Source organism: Epinephelus lanceolatus, chromosome 13 (assembly GCF_041903045.1).
Source record: "Epinephelus lanceolatus isolate andai-2023 chromosome 13, ASM4190304v1, whole genome shotgun sequence".
Lineage (NCBI taxonomy): Eukaryota > Metazoa > Chordata > Actinopteri > Perciformes > Serranidae > Epinephelus > Epinephelus lanceolatus.
Window position 1 is genome coordinate 24,194,031 of NC_135746.1, and position 22,117 is coordinate 24,216,147.

The window sequence follows — 22,117 nt, forward strand, 5'->3', positions numbered from 1 at the left end:
TTTTGCAACAGATGAAACACTGTAGTTTGACAGCACATGCAAACGCAGAAACACACACACACACACACACACACACACACACACACATGCAGACAGTTGAATCCAGATAATGAATGTTGAAGTGACTTCAGAAAACCAACAATGTCAACAACATGTCAGCTCGCAAGGCCATCAAATAAACAAAGTAAACAACTTGATGATTAACAAACAAACAAATGAAGAAATAAAGCGAAAAAGTCACAAAGAGAAATTTATTCACGCAAACAAAACCGTGGGTTAGTCTGCTTGCAGCCTGTGTGTTGACTTGAATACATGTTTGTCTGTTACTTTAAAACCTATTGAATATCTAAAGGATAAATAATACACATAAAACAGTAAATAATGGAAGTGGGTCATCATGTGACTCCAGAGGAAACAAGAGCTGGAACGGGTTCACGCGTTTGATTTTTTTCTTCTTTTATTATTATTTTTTTTGTTCCATCAGTTGTCATTTGTACAGTTGACCTAAAAAAAATCTAACAAATCATCAATGGCGTTGTTTTGCAATGGGTTTTTGTCATCATCTGTTTTATTATTAATCACGTGTGAACCCTCTCATCATTTCTTATTTTTGTGGGTCAAATGTAAATGATAATAACAAAACAAATCAACAGTGGGAAGACTTCAAATGTGTGTGTGTGTGTGTGTGTGTGTGTGTGTGTCGTTGTCTGACCTAACCCGTCTGCGTGATTAATTTGTTTTCACTGTCACTCACTTTCTTCACTGATATTAGAACTTAAAAGAGAACTCCATTTAAGATTTATGATGTAGTGAACAAACAATAAGAAAAACATAAAGAGAGACAGACAGACAGGAAGCGGACAGACAGATATTTTGTTGGTGACTGGCGCCCACTAGGCATGTTCTTCTTTGTTGTCCATCGTCAGCAACCTTGTCAATAAAGTTTACTTTTCACAAACTGATGCTGACATCACAGCGGAGCTAACTGGAGGACATCTGACCTCTAGAGCACGAGAGGAGTGTGTGTATGAGCGTGCAAACTGTGTCTCAGTTGTATCGACAGCCAACAGTGGTAGTAGGTCTTCTGTAGTTCCTTAACGCCTGAAGCTTCACCTGTCACTATTACTTAGAGTGAGCGTGTGTGTGTGTGTGTGTGTGTGTGTGATGGGTTAAAACAACGAAAGAGACATTTTACAAGTGGACCATTACAGGTTTAAGACAGTTGTATGAATTCAGTCTTAAGTCTGATCCGTGTGTGTGTGTGTTTGTGTGCATGTGTGTGTGACAATAATATTGCAGGAGCTTTTTAGGCCATGGTTTGTGTGTAATGCAAGCTGGCATGGTGTGTGTGTGTGAGTGTGTATGAGTGCGTTAGTATTTGTGTATGTGAGTGTGATACGAGCTGGCGTGATGATGCACTCTGTCACCGTAGGAACCAGAGGGCAAGGCTTTATTAGAGTTCGGCTCTGACCAAACCACAAGTGACACACACACATACACACAGTCTGACTCTTTCATACTTCTTTGTCTCTCACACATACGACGATTATATACTGTTTGTCAACACTTAAACCTGTCCGTCCATCCGCTGTTAAATGAAGGGCTGGTTATCAAACCTCGGCACCTTTTTGGTCGCGACCAAAAAATGTAGAATCATTAAAGCTGGCGCCAAATGTCTTGTCTGATTCATAAGCTTGTTTGTTAGTGTTTAATCATATAGTTTATCCGCCGCATATCAGCCAATATTCACCTTGTTGACTGCCATCCGCCTACTGGCAAATAATATGACTGTCACCACTGGCAGTGGCCGACGTTTTTTGGTTGAGTCACATCAGTTTTGCTCAGGCTACGAAGTGGAGCTCAATGGCTAATGTTGCACTGTCATCCTGAGGATAATACAGAACGTGCTTGGGACGAACAGAGATCTTCTACAGGACATCATTGTGACAAAAGAACATAGTCAACTCGCTCTCGATGCTTCAGGGGACGCACCCTATTGTTTCCCGGATAATGCTGCATTGTGAACAACAAATCCGTGTTGACATTGACAGGAGAAGCGCTAGTTAACGTTGTTTGACGCAGCCAGTGGCCGCAACTAACAGCTTGCGGAGGTTGCACTGAGATATATTATGATGCGTTCAAGCTCTGTTCGGTTAAAATGAGTATTGGGGAAGGTAAATATTAACATTATCATGATGTGTTCACATGTAATCTTCTAGAATGTGGTTTTTAGTAAGAAGTTTGAATAAATAAAGTTGTTTGAAGGATAAATTTGTTGACGAGAAGAGTGAGAATTCTGATATATCATATATTTAAAAAGCTTTTAAAGCAGTTTTTTTTTAATTCATGTGAAAGAAGGTTTTGAAAAGATTGTTTTATGTGTATGACTGAAATTGTGCTGATTCAAAGGTAGTGTAATGAGGGATGGAATGACTTCAAAACAGTTTGGGTTTTTTTCCAATAATGTAGATTTCTTTGTTTCTCTGCTTCAATGGTGGAAAATATAACAACAAAAAACATTGGTATCTGCATCAGTATCAGTCCAGTATTGGTATCGGCCAAAAATTTCACAATCGGTGCCTCCCTAGTTCATCATTTGAATCAAATGTTGTCTTATTTATGCAAGGTTCCTGTATGGCAGAAGTTTTGCTTATTTTGTTCAATTAAAAAAGACATTTGTGGGAAATGTAAATATGTTTATACTTTCAGAAATAAGATACAGAAAAAAAGTCAGTGAATTGTTTTGGTATCTGTACTGAAACAGTAGTATCATATCAGAACCAGTATTGAAATATTTCATTCATCAAAGAAGCATTTACTGTAAATGCCAAACTGAAATTTGAGGGTTGGCTGCTTTTCCTATTTGCTGTTTGTTAATTGAATACCAGAGCTTTCTATGAACTGAATATGTTTTAATTTTGGACAAAACAAGCAATCTGAAGATGTCACCTTGTGGTCAGTACATTTTTCTAAGCCAAGATAATAATAATTGACAGTTTAATTAAAGTCCTGGTAAAGCAAAAATAAATATGTGTTCTGATTTTGTCACACCACAGAAAAATGTGTTATTAACCATCCAGCCAAATTTGAATGATTTTTAAAAATTGCCAAGCACATAACATTAGGTTTCAAAATTGTGGAAAAAATAAGCAGTGTTCTCTGCTCTGAAACTGAAGGACTGAACAAACTAGTGAACTGCTGAGCAGCTAAATGATCATCACACCAAGCACGTGTGCTCATCTGAAAATTCTGTGCAGAAATATATAAAAACTGATTTTGTGGTTTCTTATGAATACTACCACAGTCCTGCAGAAGAGGGGAAACATTATTGTACAAACCTCAATTTCAGCAGATTTCTGCCTGTGGAAACATACATTTGATCAAAATAATCATTTGTGCTAACTGACGTCATACCTCCAGGTCATAACTAGCTCGCTGCCAAAAGGGGTAATGTCTTTTGTCTGATTTTCAAGCATCTGCTGTTGCTGCTGTTAACATCCAACACTGAAACTTTGTTGTCAAACCCATTAATAACTGTTGAGCAACATTAGCCACGTGATGCTAATAGTTAGCCCTGTCACTAGCTTTTTATATACAGAGATCAAGCTATAGGGCCAAATTCCCTTTTTTGCTGCCTTTGCATTTTTACACAGATTGAGTTAGCTGCTAACTGTTTGCAGCTGCTTTGTAATTCTACAAGTGCTGGGTCGCACACCTAACATGTAAAACTGTCAAACCTGACCCATGGTCCTGTCCTGCCAGCTGTCCCTCCTACACAGAGATCATTTTGGTAGTAAGTTGAGGTGACTGGACAAAATTGTTAAGTTGTAAAGAATGCACAGGGATTAGCTGAATTTTTGTTAACTGTTGTGATTGCAATATTGCAATATCCTGGAGTGACTGATAATCTGGGAATCACGTCACACTTCTCATGCTCCCATGATGCCCCTCTGCCTCCACAAAATGTGCTTCTTTTCTCTGATCTTGACAGCTCCAGCACACACAGAGGGAGACAATAATGGCACATCTCTGTCATCTACATGTTATAAATATCAACAGACTTTGCCTATGTGTACCTGCACTGAGGCAATCTCACATCACCCAGCAGACCACTTTTCAGGCTTTGAATATGAAACTTGGGTTTACTGTCCTACTGCCAAACATTTTTTATACAAGTCATATTTTGGCACTTTCCCATGATTCTTTCTTTCATTTCCCTGTTTGTCACATGCGCACCAGATATATGATTCCTCCAGTAATCATCCCTCATCTTCCTCCTCTCTCTTCAATTTAACCATAAATAAATATTTAAGTAAAGATATTCAGAGCAAAAATATTAATAATGCAGCTTAACTCTGTCCATATTCATGGTCGTCAATGTCCTGCAAGAACCTCAAATCTCCAACATGCACACTTTTCAAGAAGTGAAATAAACATATTCCCTGTTCCTTTGATTTTTCTCTGGCTCTCATCTCCCATCTGATATTTCTAATAAATAAACATGAGGCTCTCCTCCTTCCACATTCATACATGCAGGCCTCATTCTTTTATTGTGATGTCTTTCTAACAACCAGATTCTGGATCAATATTTATAATCGGCAATATCCCTCAGAGCTCCAAACGCATCTTTTCACAGACTGGGAAAGCGGCTGGTTTTCAACGAGACGCCTGGTGCTCAGTGCGTCTTATTGAACCTGAATCTATTTTCATATATGTAGATTGGTCCTATTCATGTTTAGACACATGTCTCCTGCTGAGCGGATCCTTCATCCCTCTCCTCTTCTCAAATTCAAAAAAAGATGTTCACGATAAATAAACATTAGCCACTTATGTATTCTTACTAAATCAGCGAGGTCCTGCAGAAAACGAAACCAGCGCATTTTCTTGACCAAAATAAAAACATTCCCAGTGGGGATTGTAACCCTAACCGCACCAGTGTTGGCGTCAAGTGACGAAAAGGGCCAAACCCCTAAACTGGACAGTGTAAGAGCTCCATTATCTGAGCCACACCAGAACAAAATTCATATTCATGGTGCTCGTCTCTGCTTTGATTCCTCATATCCTTCCCCTCTGCCATCTCTTATGCAGAATAATAAACATAACTATGCTCAGCTGTTTACATATTCAGACATATTCCTGATTCTGATATGGATATTCTTGAGATAATGAGCAGTCTATTTACATTTAACTTTTCTTCACCATCTCCACTCCTCTCTTTACTCACCCTCTTCTGTCTCACATATCCCCCCCCCCCCCCCCCTTCTGTCACCCCCTTATCATTCTTTCCGAATCTCTTTCGCCTTCACCCTCTCTCTGCCCTCCTCCCCTGTCTCTCTCTCTCTGGGAGATGAATTGAATATGTAAGCTATTGGATGTGAATGAATAAAGCATCCCGTCTCAAACACACATTGGTGACACCTTATTAACCACATGTCAGCTGCACATGACAGCTGGAGCACACACACCGTTTCCACTCACGCACACACACGTTTTGCAGCGTACACATGTGCACACATAGACACTGATGCAGCTGCTCCACACCCACACACGCAAACACACACCCACACACAGAGCATTTGCACACAAGCCCACACACGCACAAACATACACACATCTACATACACTCAAACACAAACTCTCCTCATTAGCCTATATTGTGTTAGTGACTTACATTTTATCAGTCAGACACAGTGAATGCACATCTGATTGGAGAGACATTTGACATTCCAAAAGTGAAACACAATGCAAAGTTACCCAAAACACAAAATACATATAACTGGGTCGAGAAAATAATAATTTGGTCAACATCAGGGTCATGGAAAAGATTCAGATTAACTTTATAACTGACCAGATGCTAAATCAATCTGCGTAACATGATCAAAATTAGCGTAGCAACCGTAACTAGGCACGAAGGGTCTGTCAAGGTTTGGATTTCTCAAAATGGTGGAGTGATCATTTATTTATGTTTTGCTTTTGAAAAATGACACATAAGAAAAAGTGTAGGGAATGGATTTAACAGTGTGGTTGTTTGCTCTAACATAAGCTGAACATTAGCATGTCTGCCTAGTAGCTTACTATAAACAGCAAGAGTGACCTAGCGTTCACCTCCGAGGCCAAGAGTGGCATATCATAAACTAACTCTAGGATAAGACGGCAGAAGTTGACCCCCGGGGTAGGATGTGGGAGGAGTCATTCAATTGGTTCAAAGAAAAAAAAAGCATTCTCCTTTGAAGTTGAAATGTAAAGTTGGACCCTTGGGGCAAGACGCATGTCAGAATGGGGGCGAAAACCCCTTGGGGCGTCCTCCCTCAAGAAATTATTTAGTTAGATTTTATAGTATAGTCATATGTGCTTTATATAGACGGCTACATATCTACATATAGAGGTAGTAGGCTATAGTATTGTAAATTGCTGGCATTATTAGCAACAATTAGCATTGCCTGCTATCAAGAATTAGCCAACATGTTTAGCAAGCCAACTGGAGAAAGTCACCCTGAAATAAAATGACTAGCTTGAAGAAAAGGCTACAAGGGTTCTGGATAATCCTCACATGGGTTATAGTTGGGATTTTAGTTTGTTTTAGTCAGCTAGTTAGTTTATTTTGAGCTTGAGGGCTTCATGACCAGGACCCAAAAAGTCCCGAAACATGAAAATTAGTTAGCATTTTAGCACTCCTGGTTCCCTTATCTCAAAGTCAATCGGGTTTTAAATGGGTTTTTGGTTAGATGCTTGAAATAAGGTCTGTGGTTCACATTTTGTTCTACAACAAAAAATACGTAAGTAAATACCCCACTCGTGAATTCTTAAGCTTTAATATGTCTTAAAAAATGGTTGCTAACAAGTGCCTTAATGAGTCTACAGAATGTCATTATGCTGAACACGGCTCGAAAGCCTCGTTGTGGTGGTGATGTTGATGTTATGAGACCATGGTGTAGTTCATTTATAACCTAATGAGGTGCTTCACTTTTGGCGATTGAAATTAGGCTTCAAAAATCATAAACTGTTGTTCAATTGTGGAGATTAATTTGCTGAACAAAACGTGTAAGTATCATTAACGTTTGTTTGACACAGAGCAATAATCCAAAATTCAATAGAAAAATCCCATTGGCTTTTTGACGAGAGAACCAGGGCAAAGCTGACTTTCGCTTCAGCCTACAGAAAAATGTCATCCTTGGAGCACTGGAGCAAGGATGCCCCTTTACAAGATTTTCATTTTTGTGCTATCAAAACAAAATTGGCTACTCTAGCAAATTGACTTTGTTCTTACAGGAGGCATCTTTCTCATCGTCCCCTGCTAGTTCTTGGGGGTTTCACATTATTTTCACAACATCACTTTCCCTGAGTAGCATTAGTCACTGTGTGGTAGTTGGTCCTGGATGATTTAAAGCTAACGTTGGCGTCTCCATACTGCTTTTTATTGGATGTGGGGGAGATAACACTTCAGTATTACCATTACCATCATTCTAGACACCGAAACACCGTTAAAGTGAAATGTATTGTTTGAATATAACAAAAAGGCATACACCTAACGTGTCTTGGTTGTTCTGATAAAAACTAATCAGCTAAACAGTGTGATATTAGAATGAAATAAGACTCATCTTCCTTATCAAACTTATAGCACTAGTGCCTAAAGGGGGTGGGGCTTAGCAAACAGTCAAGTGATGCACCTTTGTTACTTTTGATTGAAAGCGATACTAAAACTGAGGTATCAAATATTAAATCAGAGAAAACAAAGGGTAAACACAAGTATTACAGAGATAACAAAATATCACACAAGACAATCAAATAACCTTGACAATATTTTTTCCAATTCTCACCTCTGACGATAAGACCCGCAAAGTTGGACACCCCTGAGCCGCGCTCTGACTGGGTGACGCAGCGGTACAGATCTTGATCCTGATTAGTGACCTCTTTGAGGTGGAAGGAGGCGGCAAAGCGTCTGTGGTTGATGTTTTTGGTCAGAGCCACGGGAATATCTTCTCCATTTCTCCTCTGAATCACAGAAAAAGACAGATATCAGGTGTGTCTACAGAGGCTGGTAAAGGGTTAACTGCCTGGCTCAAGGTCACAAGGCAGCACTGGACCACACATGCCCATGTGCGCACACACATACTCACACTTCCCCTCTGCCTCACTGACAGCAGGTTTGAAGGTCATGACTACAATAGAGCCATAATGAAATCAGCAGCTATTAAACTCTTAATCATGTTAGCTGCGAGGATGTATGGCCCAGGGTCGCTCTGTGTGTGTGTGTGTGTGTGTGTGTGTGTGTGTGTGTGTGTGTGTGGATGACTCTTTATTATTGGATGAACCAGTCCTGAGGGCGGCACATTGAACACAATGTTTCATTTCTTTGTGTTTGTCTATTTCTACACCATCATACTGGGGGCATTCATATATTTATTTGTGTTTTGTATTATTTATTTGTCAGTAAGGATGAATAGTCTCATATTAAAGACTGGTTCACCCAAATGACAAGCAAACATATTTTCTCACATGCCTCTCGTGGCATCTCGCCATGTAGATTTTGGTTTTATTTGCCCAGTTTCTGAAATAGCCGTCTTTGTGATATCTGCCAATTTCAGTTGGTGGTGCTCACACCATTAAAAATTTAAGGAATATTCTTTTGGTTGATAGTAGTTCCAATGAAAACTGTTTACACTGTGTTTTCTGGATCATCTAGTGACTATATAGCTGGTGATAATCCATTATTGGACGAGGAGATGCTGGTAAATTTTATTTTTCAGTGCTGTGAGCAACACAAGTCAAAGGTCCAATGTGTCAGCTTTAGTGTTAGCTTCTAACAGTGCAGCACAGTTCAGTTCGGTATGCCTTTTTTTTTTCGTTTCCACTGTGAAAAGTTGTGGATAATACCAATGAAACATCCCGTACTGTCCCTATCTTTGGTCACCCTTCTTCTGTTGGGGTACCCAGCAAAAAGATCTGTTACTAAAAGGTGGAGCTGTAAACACTGCAGTCTGTTTTATTTTGTTCTGAAAATGCAACCCCGTTCTGTGGACGATAAACGAGGTGCAGACTCACATCATGTCTGAAGGGTTACTTTTGGTTCCCAAGGTACCACACCGAACGTGTTTGCTGGAAACAGGCCCCTAAATCCGACACACTGTAAGTCTGTTCACCTCCATTTTGTTTTTTAAGGAATGAAATCTTAGAAACGAAACCTCAGAAACAAATATTTTAAAACTTGGGCAAATAAAACTAAAGCTATCCTCAAGGCTAGACACCACAAGAGTAAGTAAGAGCGAATGACTGATTCATGCCGTGCCCGAGGACAACTGACCCATCAACTCAACTCCCCCGCCGCTGAGTTTTCACATTAGTAATGTTCCATTCCTATGTGGCATATTTGTTGTGCGACAGTGCCGAAAAGGGCGCCACCGACAGACACTGTTGCCCCTGGGACTGTCATCAGCAGGGACCGGCGGAGCAGCAAGGTGAAGCTCTGCTTGTAGCCAAAGGAGGAGCTGCTGTTTGAAGTCGGGTTCTGTCTGTGCCTACCAGATTACACCTGAACCACACTCGAGACCATGGATCAACGTATCTTGCCACAAGCTGAACTTTGGGGTCAAGTACACCCGGGTCCCTGATGTGAAACCCTCCTAAGAAATGTTGCCATGTCTTGTTCATCCCATCACAGTAGACTAAAACATAGTTTGCATTTAAGTGTGTGTATACATGCATGTTTTATAGCCATACCTGTAGCCAGAGCTTATTGTTTGATGTGTCTCGTCCTGTAGCGATGCACTGAAACGTGGCGTTCTGTCCGGCGTTCACCTCCACGTCCCCAAGACGCAGGAAATGAGGAGATTTATCTACAAAGCAAATGAGGTCAAACAAATGAAGGAAATTAGATTGAGTTTACAGCAAGGTTACGTGTATTTGTATTTAAAAATGTTTCCGGTTTCATCTTATTTGTCTGTGAAAAGTGGGAATGAGGTGACAGAGCCAGAGGGAGTTATAGATACAAACAGGTCAGGTTATTACAGACACACTGTATACATTTCAGGACATTTTCTAACCCGAAGGAATATGTTCATTATTACTGCGATTAGATTTTACTGGAGTCAGATGAAGCACGGTGCTGCATTGCCACTGGGAGGTAACATCAATGTCACATCCAGTATATATAATTCGCACAGCTCCCAATTCTTAACTACCGTGCTCAGATATGAAATAAGCCTTTTAGACCCTGAAGATGCAGTTCAGCTATGATATTCTTATTCCGGGGAGGTGATTGCAATCATAGATAGCAGCTACTATGGTGAATGAAAACACACACACACACACACACACACACACACACAAGCTTGCACACATGCATTCATGCAAACACACACACACACAAACCCGTGTGTCCAGAAATGCAGCTGTGAGAATGAATGCTTCCACTGTGGAGACTAAGTACTAATTCCTTTTCAAATACTTGCTCCTTCCCATTAGGAGTCACGCTCCTCTGCCTGTAAAACACCGGAGCTCTTCTTTTTATATCTTCTCACATTCCACGGCACTCTACTGACAAAATTAATGTCCACGAATTTCTTTCAGACACATATTGCAAACTTCTGACAGGGACAGGGACAACAGTGAAAGCAGGACCTCACAAACTGTATGAGAGGTTGCTGCGAGACAGTTTATTTTCATGACTTATAATCAATAGAATCTATTAAGAAACAAAATTGTCCTCAGAGATTTCAGCGCTGCTACAAGACAGATGGCCAAAAGCAGGTGTAATTGCTTCCTTTCCAACATAGGGACCCTCCAGGAACCTGCCTATGGCTGTAGATTAACAGTTTGTCGTCACACCTCTGTTCTGGCCTCTGGAAGTAAGGAAACACTCGGGCGAAAGGAGAGAAGACAACTTGAGACGTAGCGAGAATTTAAAATGGATCGCAGCCCTCATCTCTTTCCTGTCAGTATGAGACAAGACAGCTACTGTTCACTCTGTGTGTGTGTGTGTGTAACTGTGTGTGTGTATGTGGGTTAAAGAGAGAGAGAGAGAGAGAAAGTGCTGAGTGGTCAGAATCGTCTCTCTCTATGATTGCCCTAATACTGTCTCATTTCCCGCTTCACTCTCTCCTACTCCCTCTTTCTCTCCGTTTCTCCCTCTCCCATTTTATTTCTCTCATTTTTTTTTCCCTCTTTCTCCTCTCGCTGCATCCCTCCTCTCCTGTGTCACCTTCCCACTTATCTACCCATTCAAGTGCAACAGAAACCATCCCAGGTACAGTCTAATTAGTGGCCAAAGCTATCAGCGTCTATTCAGCGAACTAGGACTAATTGCTGGCATGCTAATGACTCACCGCATGGGTAGCTGAGCACCTGAATGTCGTCAATGGCGATGAAGCCGGCTTTGCTGTCCGAAACCTCTGCTTCGAATATGACCTGAGAAAAAAGAGAGAGAGATTTAGTTAAAACTGTTCATTACTATCAATATTATAAGGCATATTGTTTTTAAATTAATAAATCCACTCTACTAGGACGCCACCGTCCTCAGCCAACTTCACGTTTTTTCTTAGGCTGAGTTTTAAAGATAGAGTGAAGAAAACTTGTTGGGAAATAACACTCCGATGTTTAGAATCAGGGGTCCCTTGAACTCTCACATCAAGATATCTGAATGAAAATGGATTATAAGTCTCCCCTTTACAGATAAGCCCACTTTATGCAAGTCCCATTCACTTTGGGGCAAAAAACATGACTTTTTTTTTGCATGCAGTATAAGCGTGTTATGTTCGCCTTTTGTATTTGAATATTTCTGCATACTGAGGTCCCTAAACAGTGCTGGAATTGCATAAATTGGGCATGACTAGAAAGCTGAGACTCTTGGGGATTCAATGAGCGCAACTGTATTCATGTATGATGATATTAGTCCCCATAGTAGCCATTTCATTGGGGGTGAGACCATTTTTTTGACAACATTACTGTGTAAAATTACCTATTGTGACCTGTAGGATAATCACACATCCTAAATAAATTTTACAACCATAAACTGGAGACCTTGGGCATTCAGAGGAATAGATTATTATAATGTCAAGTATTTTCTGACCCTCCATACACCTGTAAACAGAACGAGTCTGAGCATAAACAAAATATACAAAACACAACACCAGAAAACAGATTGAAAAATGCTATTCCGAGTAGGGTTGGGTACCGTTCATAATTGAACCGATACGGTACCGGTACCGGTATCTGGAATTCGGTGCCGGTAACAAACGGTACCTTATTTCGGTACTTTTTAACCCTATGGGCCCTAGGCCTTTTTTTGGGGTATTTTTACTGCCTTTACTTTTAAGCTCATATCACAGTCATTATAAAGGCTACATACACATGCTATATCTTGTTTTTTTCAGGACAATCTGGGCTATCCAGATTTGCCATCATTTCATGTCCTTCTATGTGCCTGTATTTTATATTAATTTTTATATCAATGAAAAAAAAAACAAATCTGTGTGCCTAAATTCTTACATTTTTACATGTATCTCAGCATAGCAAGTTGGAAAAAGACATATTCTACCATATATGAAGAGGGGAGACTCTCTGGAATCTGGCAATATAAGAACCATGATGTTGGGACATTCTGTCACTTCACAGTTGTCCAAAACATGTGGTTTGTGCCAGGCGGAAAATGATTGCCAGTATTTTTTCATTATTGCAAGAAATTCCATTGACTCATTCACAAGTCAAAAATGTGTTTTATCTGAAAGAAACATGCAATATTTACATCTAAGATCATAGAAAAATAGTCAACCAAGTGCAATGATGTCCTCCAAGATAATATTTGTTTTTCAGTTTCAGTTATATATTGGGGAGACATTTTGGGCATTGGTGGGGGGGCACGTGTCCCCCTCAATGTATATGGTGACTACGGCCCTGTCAGCATGTATAGTTAGGCTGCAGTTGTCTGGGTGCGCAAAGGTTAAGTAAGCTGGTCTTGTCATACAAAGTTTGATGGAGTGTCAACTGGACAATATGGAGATATTTGCATCTTGAAAGCTGGACTACAAATGTGGATAGACAGGGAGAAACACACGCAAGCCTAAGACGTGGTAAGATACGATATTCCTCACTATATGAAGTGACTGATAACAAGATCTGTATAATGGGCTGTAAAGAAATTCGTCAGGTTTTTATTTTGTAGACAATTGATCTGTATTTAGAGCGTGATGGGATGACAGCACAGTGATGTGTGTGGTCCTGCGCTTTCACGTGATGTGCGTGGCATTTCTGTGTGAGCCTGCGTTCGCGAGTAATCCATCCAAGAGTAATGTTTGTGCAAAGCTGTATGAAAGCTCTGTTACACATCATTTTATTGTAATTTTTCGCTGTGAAAACATTGGAATACCGACAATTCTGCTGTTTCCGCTGATATGCGTGGTTTCTCGCTAGGACGCACGGTCGCGGAGAAAATCCACAGAGAAGAACAGGTGTGAATTTGGATGCACTATGCGTCGTTCGGGCCCATAGTCTAAACTTCTCAGTTTCAACATTTTATTGAGAACATTTAGGAACAGTGCTGCACTACAACTAGCAAAAAGACTCCTTGCTTATCACAAACCCTCCACGGCACTGTTACCAAATCATCAACCCTCGTTAGTATCGTCACCAAATCATAAGTTTTAGATGCATTCTGGGTGCAGTGGAAGTTACAAAGTAAGACTATTTCTATTTAAATTTGCTGTAAATGTGACGGATCCAATCTAAGTTGTCACAGGATAGATAGAAAGTCAGTGACAGCCGCCAGTGATGTGCACTAAACTGGATAAATACAAAGCTGCCATCCAGACTGCTGCTGGATTTATACATTCAGGCCAACAAGCCAGGAAGGATAAATGAGATACTTCCTGTTGGATCACAGTAATCTTCTTTGGTACACATAAAATGGCTGCCACAGAAATGATAATACGTAATGAAACCAAACGCGGCAAGGTGGAGAATGAAGGGTTTGGAGCCAATCTATTTGTTTTTCTTTTCCATCCATTATCTGTATTTCAACTCACCAAAAACATAGAGAGGGAATAGTGAGTCAAATAAATGCCAAATATTGAGAAAAGGAGCAAAATGTTGAAGCAGATGGTCAAATTACGCGCTTTAGATGTGATTTTATACCTGTGGCTGTTGCGTCTGATGCTAACCCACTTCTCTAAATTCTTCATTTCAAGTAGAGAATTAATACTGCATTCAACAGGTGCTTCAATTTACCGCCATCTCGTTTCATCAACTCATTGTCTGAATAACTACTCTCCTTGTTTATCTCTCCTTCCCTCCCTCCTCCTTGTCCATACGCTACCCCTCCAACTCCCTCCTCTCTTTATTTCTCCCATCATCATCCCTCTCTCGAGCCATTCTCCCCCCCAACTCCTCTCTTTCCGTCTCTCGCTTGCCGTCTCTGTTTTCTAACAGTGTTTACTCAGAGAGGTGTGCTGTAATGAACAGAGGGAGAGGAGGTCGCTATCAAGAAGAGAGGTAGAGGGAGAAAGAGAGTGAGGGGGTGAGCAGTTGTTGTCATTCATCACCTGTAAAAGGAAATCTGCCATGAACTGTTTACCCATAGCTTATCATCCCCTGCTTGTCACACTCTCCCCCCTCTCCGTCGCCCTCCCCTTCCAATCCGTCTTGTCTCTCTCTCCTATCATCTTTCACTCATAGCTCACTGCGGAACACAGCGGAAAGACATCAGTTGACTTTTAATACCTTCATCTCTGTCTGTCTGTTTGTCTGAAGACCGGCTCGCCTGTCCGCCTGCAGTCTGCTGATCGTTGCTTGTTATTACAGCCACGTTTGTTCTGGTAGCCGTAACATGACCTCACGACTTCTCCTCTTTGTGTGCGTGTATAAGTGTATAAATTTAAGCTTTCTGAAAAGTTCATTTTTGTACAAAGTGTTGACTTTATCAATAAAAACCAGAGCTCAACGCAAGCCTGAAGTCAGTTGAGGTGAGTCCAATTAAAGTCTCATGATTTGTCACATCAAGTCTCGAGTCCTTGAGGCCTGGTCCAAGTCATGAGCAAATTGCAAGTCAGTTCTGAGTCCTTCAGGTCTCTTGAGAGGAGCTTTCTTCACTCTGCTGTAACAACATGCAACAGCCAAACCCCTGCTGTCATCGGAGACATCACATCAAGTGGAGTTCATGCCTTCAAGAAGAGGTTAAATAAACACCTCCTCAGCATGAGACTGCTACCCTAAAGCTCAAGAACTTCAATCGTACACAAATCAGCTTCATACATATTCCTGAGTAGCTGCAGACCAGTAGACACGATTACATTCACACATTAATCAGATTCTTGCCCTTACTCCACGAAAGACAATACTCCTACTAAGCTGTTTACATGGCTAATTCCAAAGGAATATTCCACCAATATTCCTGTTTACATGCAGCCGTTCATAGCATGCCCTAACATGACATACATCACTTTAAAATATGGAGTAGTGGAACCGCTGGAGCCACCTGTGCCATTTTGCTTTTTTGCATCGAAATAGGATTCTCAGCTTGTCAAATGCCAACACTTGGTCGATGGCCCTCTGCGTCAGATACTGATGCACAGAGACACCCTTTAGCTGCAGTGTGAGACCCACTGGGCGGCAACATTTTTGACGTTTTGAGCAACCACCACAGTGAAAGAGCAAGAAAATCCATGATGGGCGGGAGTGGAGGTGAATGGGTCAAACAAACTCCGGACTTTCACCACTGGTGGCAGACTTGTTCCAACTGTGTGAACACTGCCTCGTTCTTTTATTCCTTCAACCACGTTCTTCAAAAGGTCTGTGTTGCAATATTTGTGCATATCCAGATACCTGTTGAAATGCAAGTCTTTCATAATGTTTAAAAGTAGGTGTGTTTCTTCTTCTAACCATTCTTATTTTCAGGTGATTATAAACTAATAAAAACATAGTTATGAAGATTATACCATTTTTGCCAATATATGCTCCTAAATCCTTCACACTGGACCATTCACAATAAGGCCTGGTTTGGAATAACCAAAAGGAATATGCTCTTTATATTACTTTAAAGGGAAATTTCGGTTTATTTCAACCTGTCTCCTATCGTCCTAAATTTGTTTCAAGTGACTAGTGACATAAAAATAATAGTTAGCATGTTAGCCGTTAGCCTAGATACAGCCGGGGCGCATAGTAGTGTCAGACCTGTTAAAACGTAAGTGGATGGGCATCCCTTCAAGTGCAAAGTTAGTCCACTAAACAAGCTTTTTTCCACAAAGACCGCCTCATATCGTTAGGATAAATGTCAGAGAACATATAGAAAACAACATGTAAATGTGTTGTCTTACCTTACCTTTAATAAATTCTGAATATTGCAATGATATATTTGTGTGCACGTAAACGTAGTCAGTTTTAGGCTTTCTCAGTAGTTTGAATCCGCAAACGCAAAATTTAACAAAACGATGGTTGCTACCATCTTGGTTTTGGGGGCCAGAAATTACCACATTAAAGCCCCTTTTACACTGCCAGATTTTCCGCGAATGTTGGGCCATTTTCCTGGCCAGCTGCAAGAATTTAGACACACACAGAGCCGGACTGGCGAGTTGATCGGAGGTGCCCAATTTTCCGCCTCATAGGGTAGTCATATTGGTGGAACCCTTTTAGTTTAAAAGGACTGAGGTGGCCTTCCGCAATGGGAGGGACTGTTGAAGACTTGTGGGAGGAGCTGTTGATGACGCCGCACGTGCGAGCCACTGGTGGTGGATAAACAGGAAACAGCTGATAGCAGGAATTAGCGAGCAGCTCATAGCAGCCAAGAGGGAAACGCAAACCTGACAGACACTGTAAAGATGAGCAACTGGGGAGACAAAGAATTGTGCGCCCTCCTTGCCCTCGCAAATGTAGAGGCCATTAACTGTCAGATGACAGGGACGGTGAAGAACGGGACGACTTAGGAGAATCGCCGAAGGACTGATTAGCCGCGGCTTCCCTCTCATGTCACTGTTTACGTCACACGCAGAGCTACACGTTTTGTTACTTGCTCACGCCCCCATTGCCTCGAAAAAGGCACATTCTGTTCGATTTTGTTTTTATACTGCCAATGCTGAAAAAAGACTGATTGGGCTTTCCTGCAAATTTGCACAATTCCTATTTAAAAAGGGCTTAAGATGAGAGAGTGGAGGAGGAAGGGGTGGATCTGACTGAGAACCCGAGGACACCACCATGATAGCGACTTGTCAATCAGAAGATAGCCACACCCTACAGCATAACCGCAGGCCCTTGATAGTAATGTTATTTTAGCTACCTTAGCATTGTGAAATTAGCTGATGTTACTTGTTTGACAATCAGTTTTATCCTACTGCTGGAGCAGCTTCAAACTGCACAGGTTCTTTTCGGTGTTGTCAAAAGTAACGTTACATAGAGAGTGAAGGTCAAAGTAGAAAACTGTACACTTCTTAAAGGCAGCTTGCATTCAAACGTGCGTGCAGTGTAGGGAGATGCCACGGCAGTAATGGTGACTAGCTTACTTCTGTTACTTCCTCTGATTTGTCTACACAATCAGACAACTAGTGTAGTCCCTCCCTGCTGTGCCATTAGAAAGACTTCAGGTTTAAGGCACTTCCTTTTGGTTTCACCTCTCAGACACAAAGACAAATGATTGGTTTAAAAGCAAAGTCCAAGACTCAAGTGTCACGTCTATTGCTCTGTTAATGATAATGTATTTCAAAAAGTGGGTTTTAAATGATTTCCAAAGTGCCTTGGGTCACTGCAGCCTGGATGAAAGTCATTGCTCATTTTATTTCCTTGTAGACTTTCATTATCAGCTGTAAGACCCTTTGCATTCTGTGACTCATGGGTGCAATGGTGGTCAGCTCTGAGGAGATAGTATTTCAATAATGCAGGTGACTGGTCTCATCAGTGTGAGGAAGGATTACTGATAGTTCAGGTTAACAACTTCTCACATGGGCAAAGCAACTCTGATATGCCGAAGGCTGAAGACTGACATGTCATCACTCCAGAGTGAGGGTGGAACGATAGCGAACATCCTCTTATCTCCTAATGGCTTATATCATTTTGATGTATGCATGTATGGGCACTGAATCAAACATTTTTCAATATGCAGGCGAGGAGTGTTTTTCCACTCCATGTTATAGTTTGAGTCGTGAGTCATCTGCTTTTAGGGCTTTTTCAAAAAACTTTGTAATTAAACTTCATCATTATTTTTATATCTTTGTGAGAAAGTTGTACTTAAATAACCCGAAGTTGAAGGCAATACATGTTAAAACTGCCAAAAAACAGCAGTGACATTTCTAATAGTGATGGAAAAACACAATCTTGCCAGAGCCACAAATCCTGAAAATTCATAAAAAAATAAAATGAAGGGCTGCAACAAATAATTATTTTCATTACTGACTCAACATTTAGTCCATGAAATGTCAAAAATTACCATATTGCCCATACTCTACAATAGCATCTTCAAAAGTCTTGTTTTCTTCAAATGCTGATGCTTAGTCAGTGACCCTCGATGTCAGATATCGAGGCACGCTTTAGCGGTAGTATGAAAGGCACCGGGCAGCGTGTCAATTTAAGCTCATTATATGCAATGTGCCTTTTCAAAACTATCTTCTGTTTCACAGGAAATATACAGTTTCTGCTTGTTAAATACACAGTGATACACAGAACGTAGGTTTACTTCCGTACGATTAAGCAACAGCAGCATGTGGTCAGGTTTAGACAACATCATTTTTTGTTTCTAAGGTCATGTAGACATATGTCGCTAGAGTCACATGCTACACACTAGCAAACAACAGTGTTTTTAATACAAGTTGGGACACAAACGGTGGTCTCCCTGGTGAAAGTCCGGAGAATGTTCGACCCATTCACCTACACTTCCGCCCATCCGATGCGGATTTTCTCGCTCTTTATACTACGGCAGTTGCTCGAAACGTCAAAAAATATTGCCACCCAGTGGGTCTCACATTGCAGCTAAAGGGTGCCTCTGTGCATCAGTATCTGACGCAGAGGGCCATTGACCAAGTGTCGGTATTTGATAAGTTGGGAGTAAGACTCCCCAAGATATTACGTTTAATATAATATATGATGGATGAAAAACAGAATATTAGAATAATTTTTATATTTCAGAGACTGAAACCAGAAAATTTTGGCATTTTTGATGATAAAAATGACTGAAATGATTAAGCGATTATCAAAATACTGTACTGTACTGTTTTCTGTCAACTGACTAATCAATTAATCGACTCATTGCTCTAAAAATCTGAGGTTGTTAAACCGGATTGCTGTCTGGTGATAGTTGGTGACCTCACTCATCAACTAAAAGCCAGTATTTATTCAAAACAAACATGACATTAAGATAAAACTGTAATTACAAGGTCTATCTAAGAAGTGCTGCGTGGGTGTGTGTGTTCATTTAGTGTGCGCATCAATTCCTGTGCGAGTGTGTGTGAGTGACTACGTGTGCCTGTCTTCCCCTGGTGAAACCAGTCTCATTACAACTTCAGCTAAAGTGCTAACACAGAAACATGTTCCAACATGAAAAAAATAGCTTCATAACCTCAAATCCAATAACCTGTTTCAGAGCCTGAAAAACCAACATAAGCCTCAGCAAACCTGGATGATTATGTTCAATTAAAACATGTTGACACACGAGTTTCATGCTGGTGATCTCCGCCCATAGTCACTGAGGGGGACTGGGCTCCAGATGGGCCATTTGGAGGATGCTTTCACACTTCGCCTTGCAGTAATATTACAGGGTCCCCAGGCTGTGTGTGTTAACATGATCAGTGTGTGTGTATGCCTGCTAGGACGCTCGGAGACAAGCTATCCGACAACGAGCACACATCTGTCAACACTAGCCCACAAACACACACAGATCACACTGATTGACGGACATTAATTAAAAAAAATAAGAAACATGCAAGCAAACATTTTCTTCAACGCTCCTGCAAGCATTTCTATCTCTGTGACTCTTATACTGCCAGACAGGTAACCATTAAATACAAATAAAACAAGATACAACAACAATATCAATGTCCAGCACGGTAACACACCCTCATGCACACAAACACATGTGCACACACAAACACACCTATTTTTTCAGTGTCTTTCTAGCCTAATCGTCACCTCCTGAGCCTCAGTCAACACAAATAAATCAGCTGCCTGCCTCCCAGCATGTGTCTGCGTCTGTCTGTGTCTGTGTGTGTATGTGTGTGTGTGTGTGTGTGTGTGTGTCTGTGTCTGTGTGTGTATGTGTGGTGTTAGTGTATTCACATGAACACGAGTGGAAATAAAGGATTTACATGATAAAAGAATCATGCATTAACACAGCCGTTAGTTATTACTTAGGGAGTTACCTGATATTCATTAGGCCAAAAGGTGGAGACGGCGAGTTCCGCTCTCAGCCAGTCTTTACCTGAAAGACAACGTCACAGTCAGCACAAGTGAATAAAACCAGTAGTATCAGAGTAAGTTATGAAATATGAGTCTGAGTGGAGCAGGTCTTTACCAGTGTAGGATGTCACGTTCCATATAGGGTTGGCCAAGGGACCCTTGTTTACCTAGAAAAACACAGAACACAATATAATACATATTAAATACAGTCAATTACCAGGGTGTTTCCTGGCTCAAAATAAGGAGGAGGTGGTACCATCCTGATCATGTGCACACACGTACATGTGTGCCGTGGCTTCAACTGGTCCAAGCACTTTTTAAAAAACTTTAAAAACTATTTTAGGAGTTCTACAAATTATATGTGTATGAATTGAATTTGGTGACACTATACTGTATAAAAGTAAAGTTGTTAAATCCATTTTTTGAATAAAAATTCACCAAAATTCACCATTTTTCCAAATTAAGTGCAAAAGTAAAAGAAGACCATTGATAAAAGTGAATCTGGGGACACTACATAGGAGTGAAGCTACTGAATGTTTTTGTTGTTAGCTGTCTTTTTGGTGATGCCTTTTGCAGACGGTCCCTGCGCACTCGTCTCACAGCCGACTGCACATAGAGAGCAACATTATTTATCCAGCTTAGAAAACACCTTGTTTTGATGAAAATTAGGTTATACCTCGTTGTCTACTTTACTGCAGTTGGAAAGACATATCGTTTGTGTTTTAACAACATTTTGCTTATGAGTTGATCTGGGAAGTTTGAATCTGTGAATATCTTTACAGCTTTACCAAACTGCATAGAGCTGCGTTCATAAACACAGACTGCCATTTGCAGTTTGAGTTTTATCATCCAGCTGGCAATATAAAACTAAACTTCATAGGGCTGGTGCCCGCTTTTCTTTCTCTTTAGCAGTTTTGGCTGCGCTGATTATAGTGAATACAGTGCCACCACATCAGTGTAATGCCACAACTGCAGTTACAAATGACAGAAATCCACCAAGCGCAAGGCTTGGTGGAAAAGTGTTTTCCATTAAGATACCCATCAAAGTTTTATTGAAAGCTGGGTTCAGGACATAATTTGAGTTTTCAGTCGCCTCGTAATTCTCTGGGCAGGAAAAACCCTGTTTACATTTCCTGATGCCTTCAGAGAGACATCTGTTCTATTATACAAAATTAATAATAATGGCATAGATTATAAGACACTATAAGTCTTGTTTTGTTTTGTTTTTTTTGTGAAAATGAGGAGATCATAGGTCAGGCTCAGCTTCACCATCACCTCTGGGCTGGTAATAACTCTGTTTTGCTCAACAACACTTCAGCAGGAGAGATTTTTGCAATAATGTGGGACTGACTTTGTGTCATCAGATCGAAGGGCAGCCTTCCAACTCGTAATGCTCCCCTGCTGCTCAGAACCAGGAAATGGTGGAACCAGTAAAATGGCAATCTTCCATTAATGTGCTTTCTAACCACTTCCACAAACTCTAACAAAACTTAAGAGGAGGAGAGAGGAGATGAGAGGCGAGGAAGTGTTGCAGAAACAACCAAAGTGGAGGAAAAGTTTGGATCATAAAATGTGTGATGGATATGCATATCCTAAGTCTGTCCTCTACACTTTCTACTTTGATAGATGTCCAAACAATAACATCTTAATCTAAAAACAAAGACACTCTTAGTGTCAAAGGTGTGTGTATGCTGATTTTAAAATGTATCATTAATGCTAAATTAGCCAACCTTACACAAACCTGTGGTTGAGGCAA

The 22,117-nt window shown here is 40.7% G+C and overlaps 1 protein-coding gene across 16 annotated transcripts in view; it reads right to left on the reverse strand.

The window, feature by feature from the left end:
• The window catches only part of ptprk (protein tyrosine phosphatase receptor type K), a 162,882-nt gene that overhangs the window by 66,936 nt on the left and 73,829 nt on the right, over positions 1 to 22,117 (reverse strand). For 13 of the 16 annotated variants that reach the window (XM_033649326.2, XM_078173902.1, XM_033649322.2 and 10 more), the window contains exons 1-4: positions 20,325 to 20,378; positions 11,322 to 11,403; positions 9,718 to 9,833; positions 7,818 to 7,992 (exon numbers count right to left, since the gene is read on the reverse strand). Coding sequence is in view for 1 of the 16 variants with exons in the window: in XM_033649304.2 (XP_033505195.1) it covers positions 7,818 to 7,992; positions 9,718 to 9,833; positions 11,322 to 11,403; positions 20,325 to 20,383; positions 20,477 to 20,528 (484 nt within the window). In the remaining 15 variants the exon portion in view is untranslated. Of the gene's footprint in view, positions 1 to 7,817; positions 7,993 to 9,717; positions 9,834 to 11,321; positions 11,404 to 20,324; positions 20,384 to 20,476; positions 20,529 to 22,117 lie in introns of those variants that run through there. The other 3 variants (XM_078173903.1, XM_033649308.2, XM_033649304.2) reach the window with 2 other exon arrangements.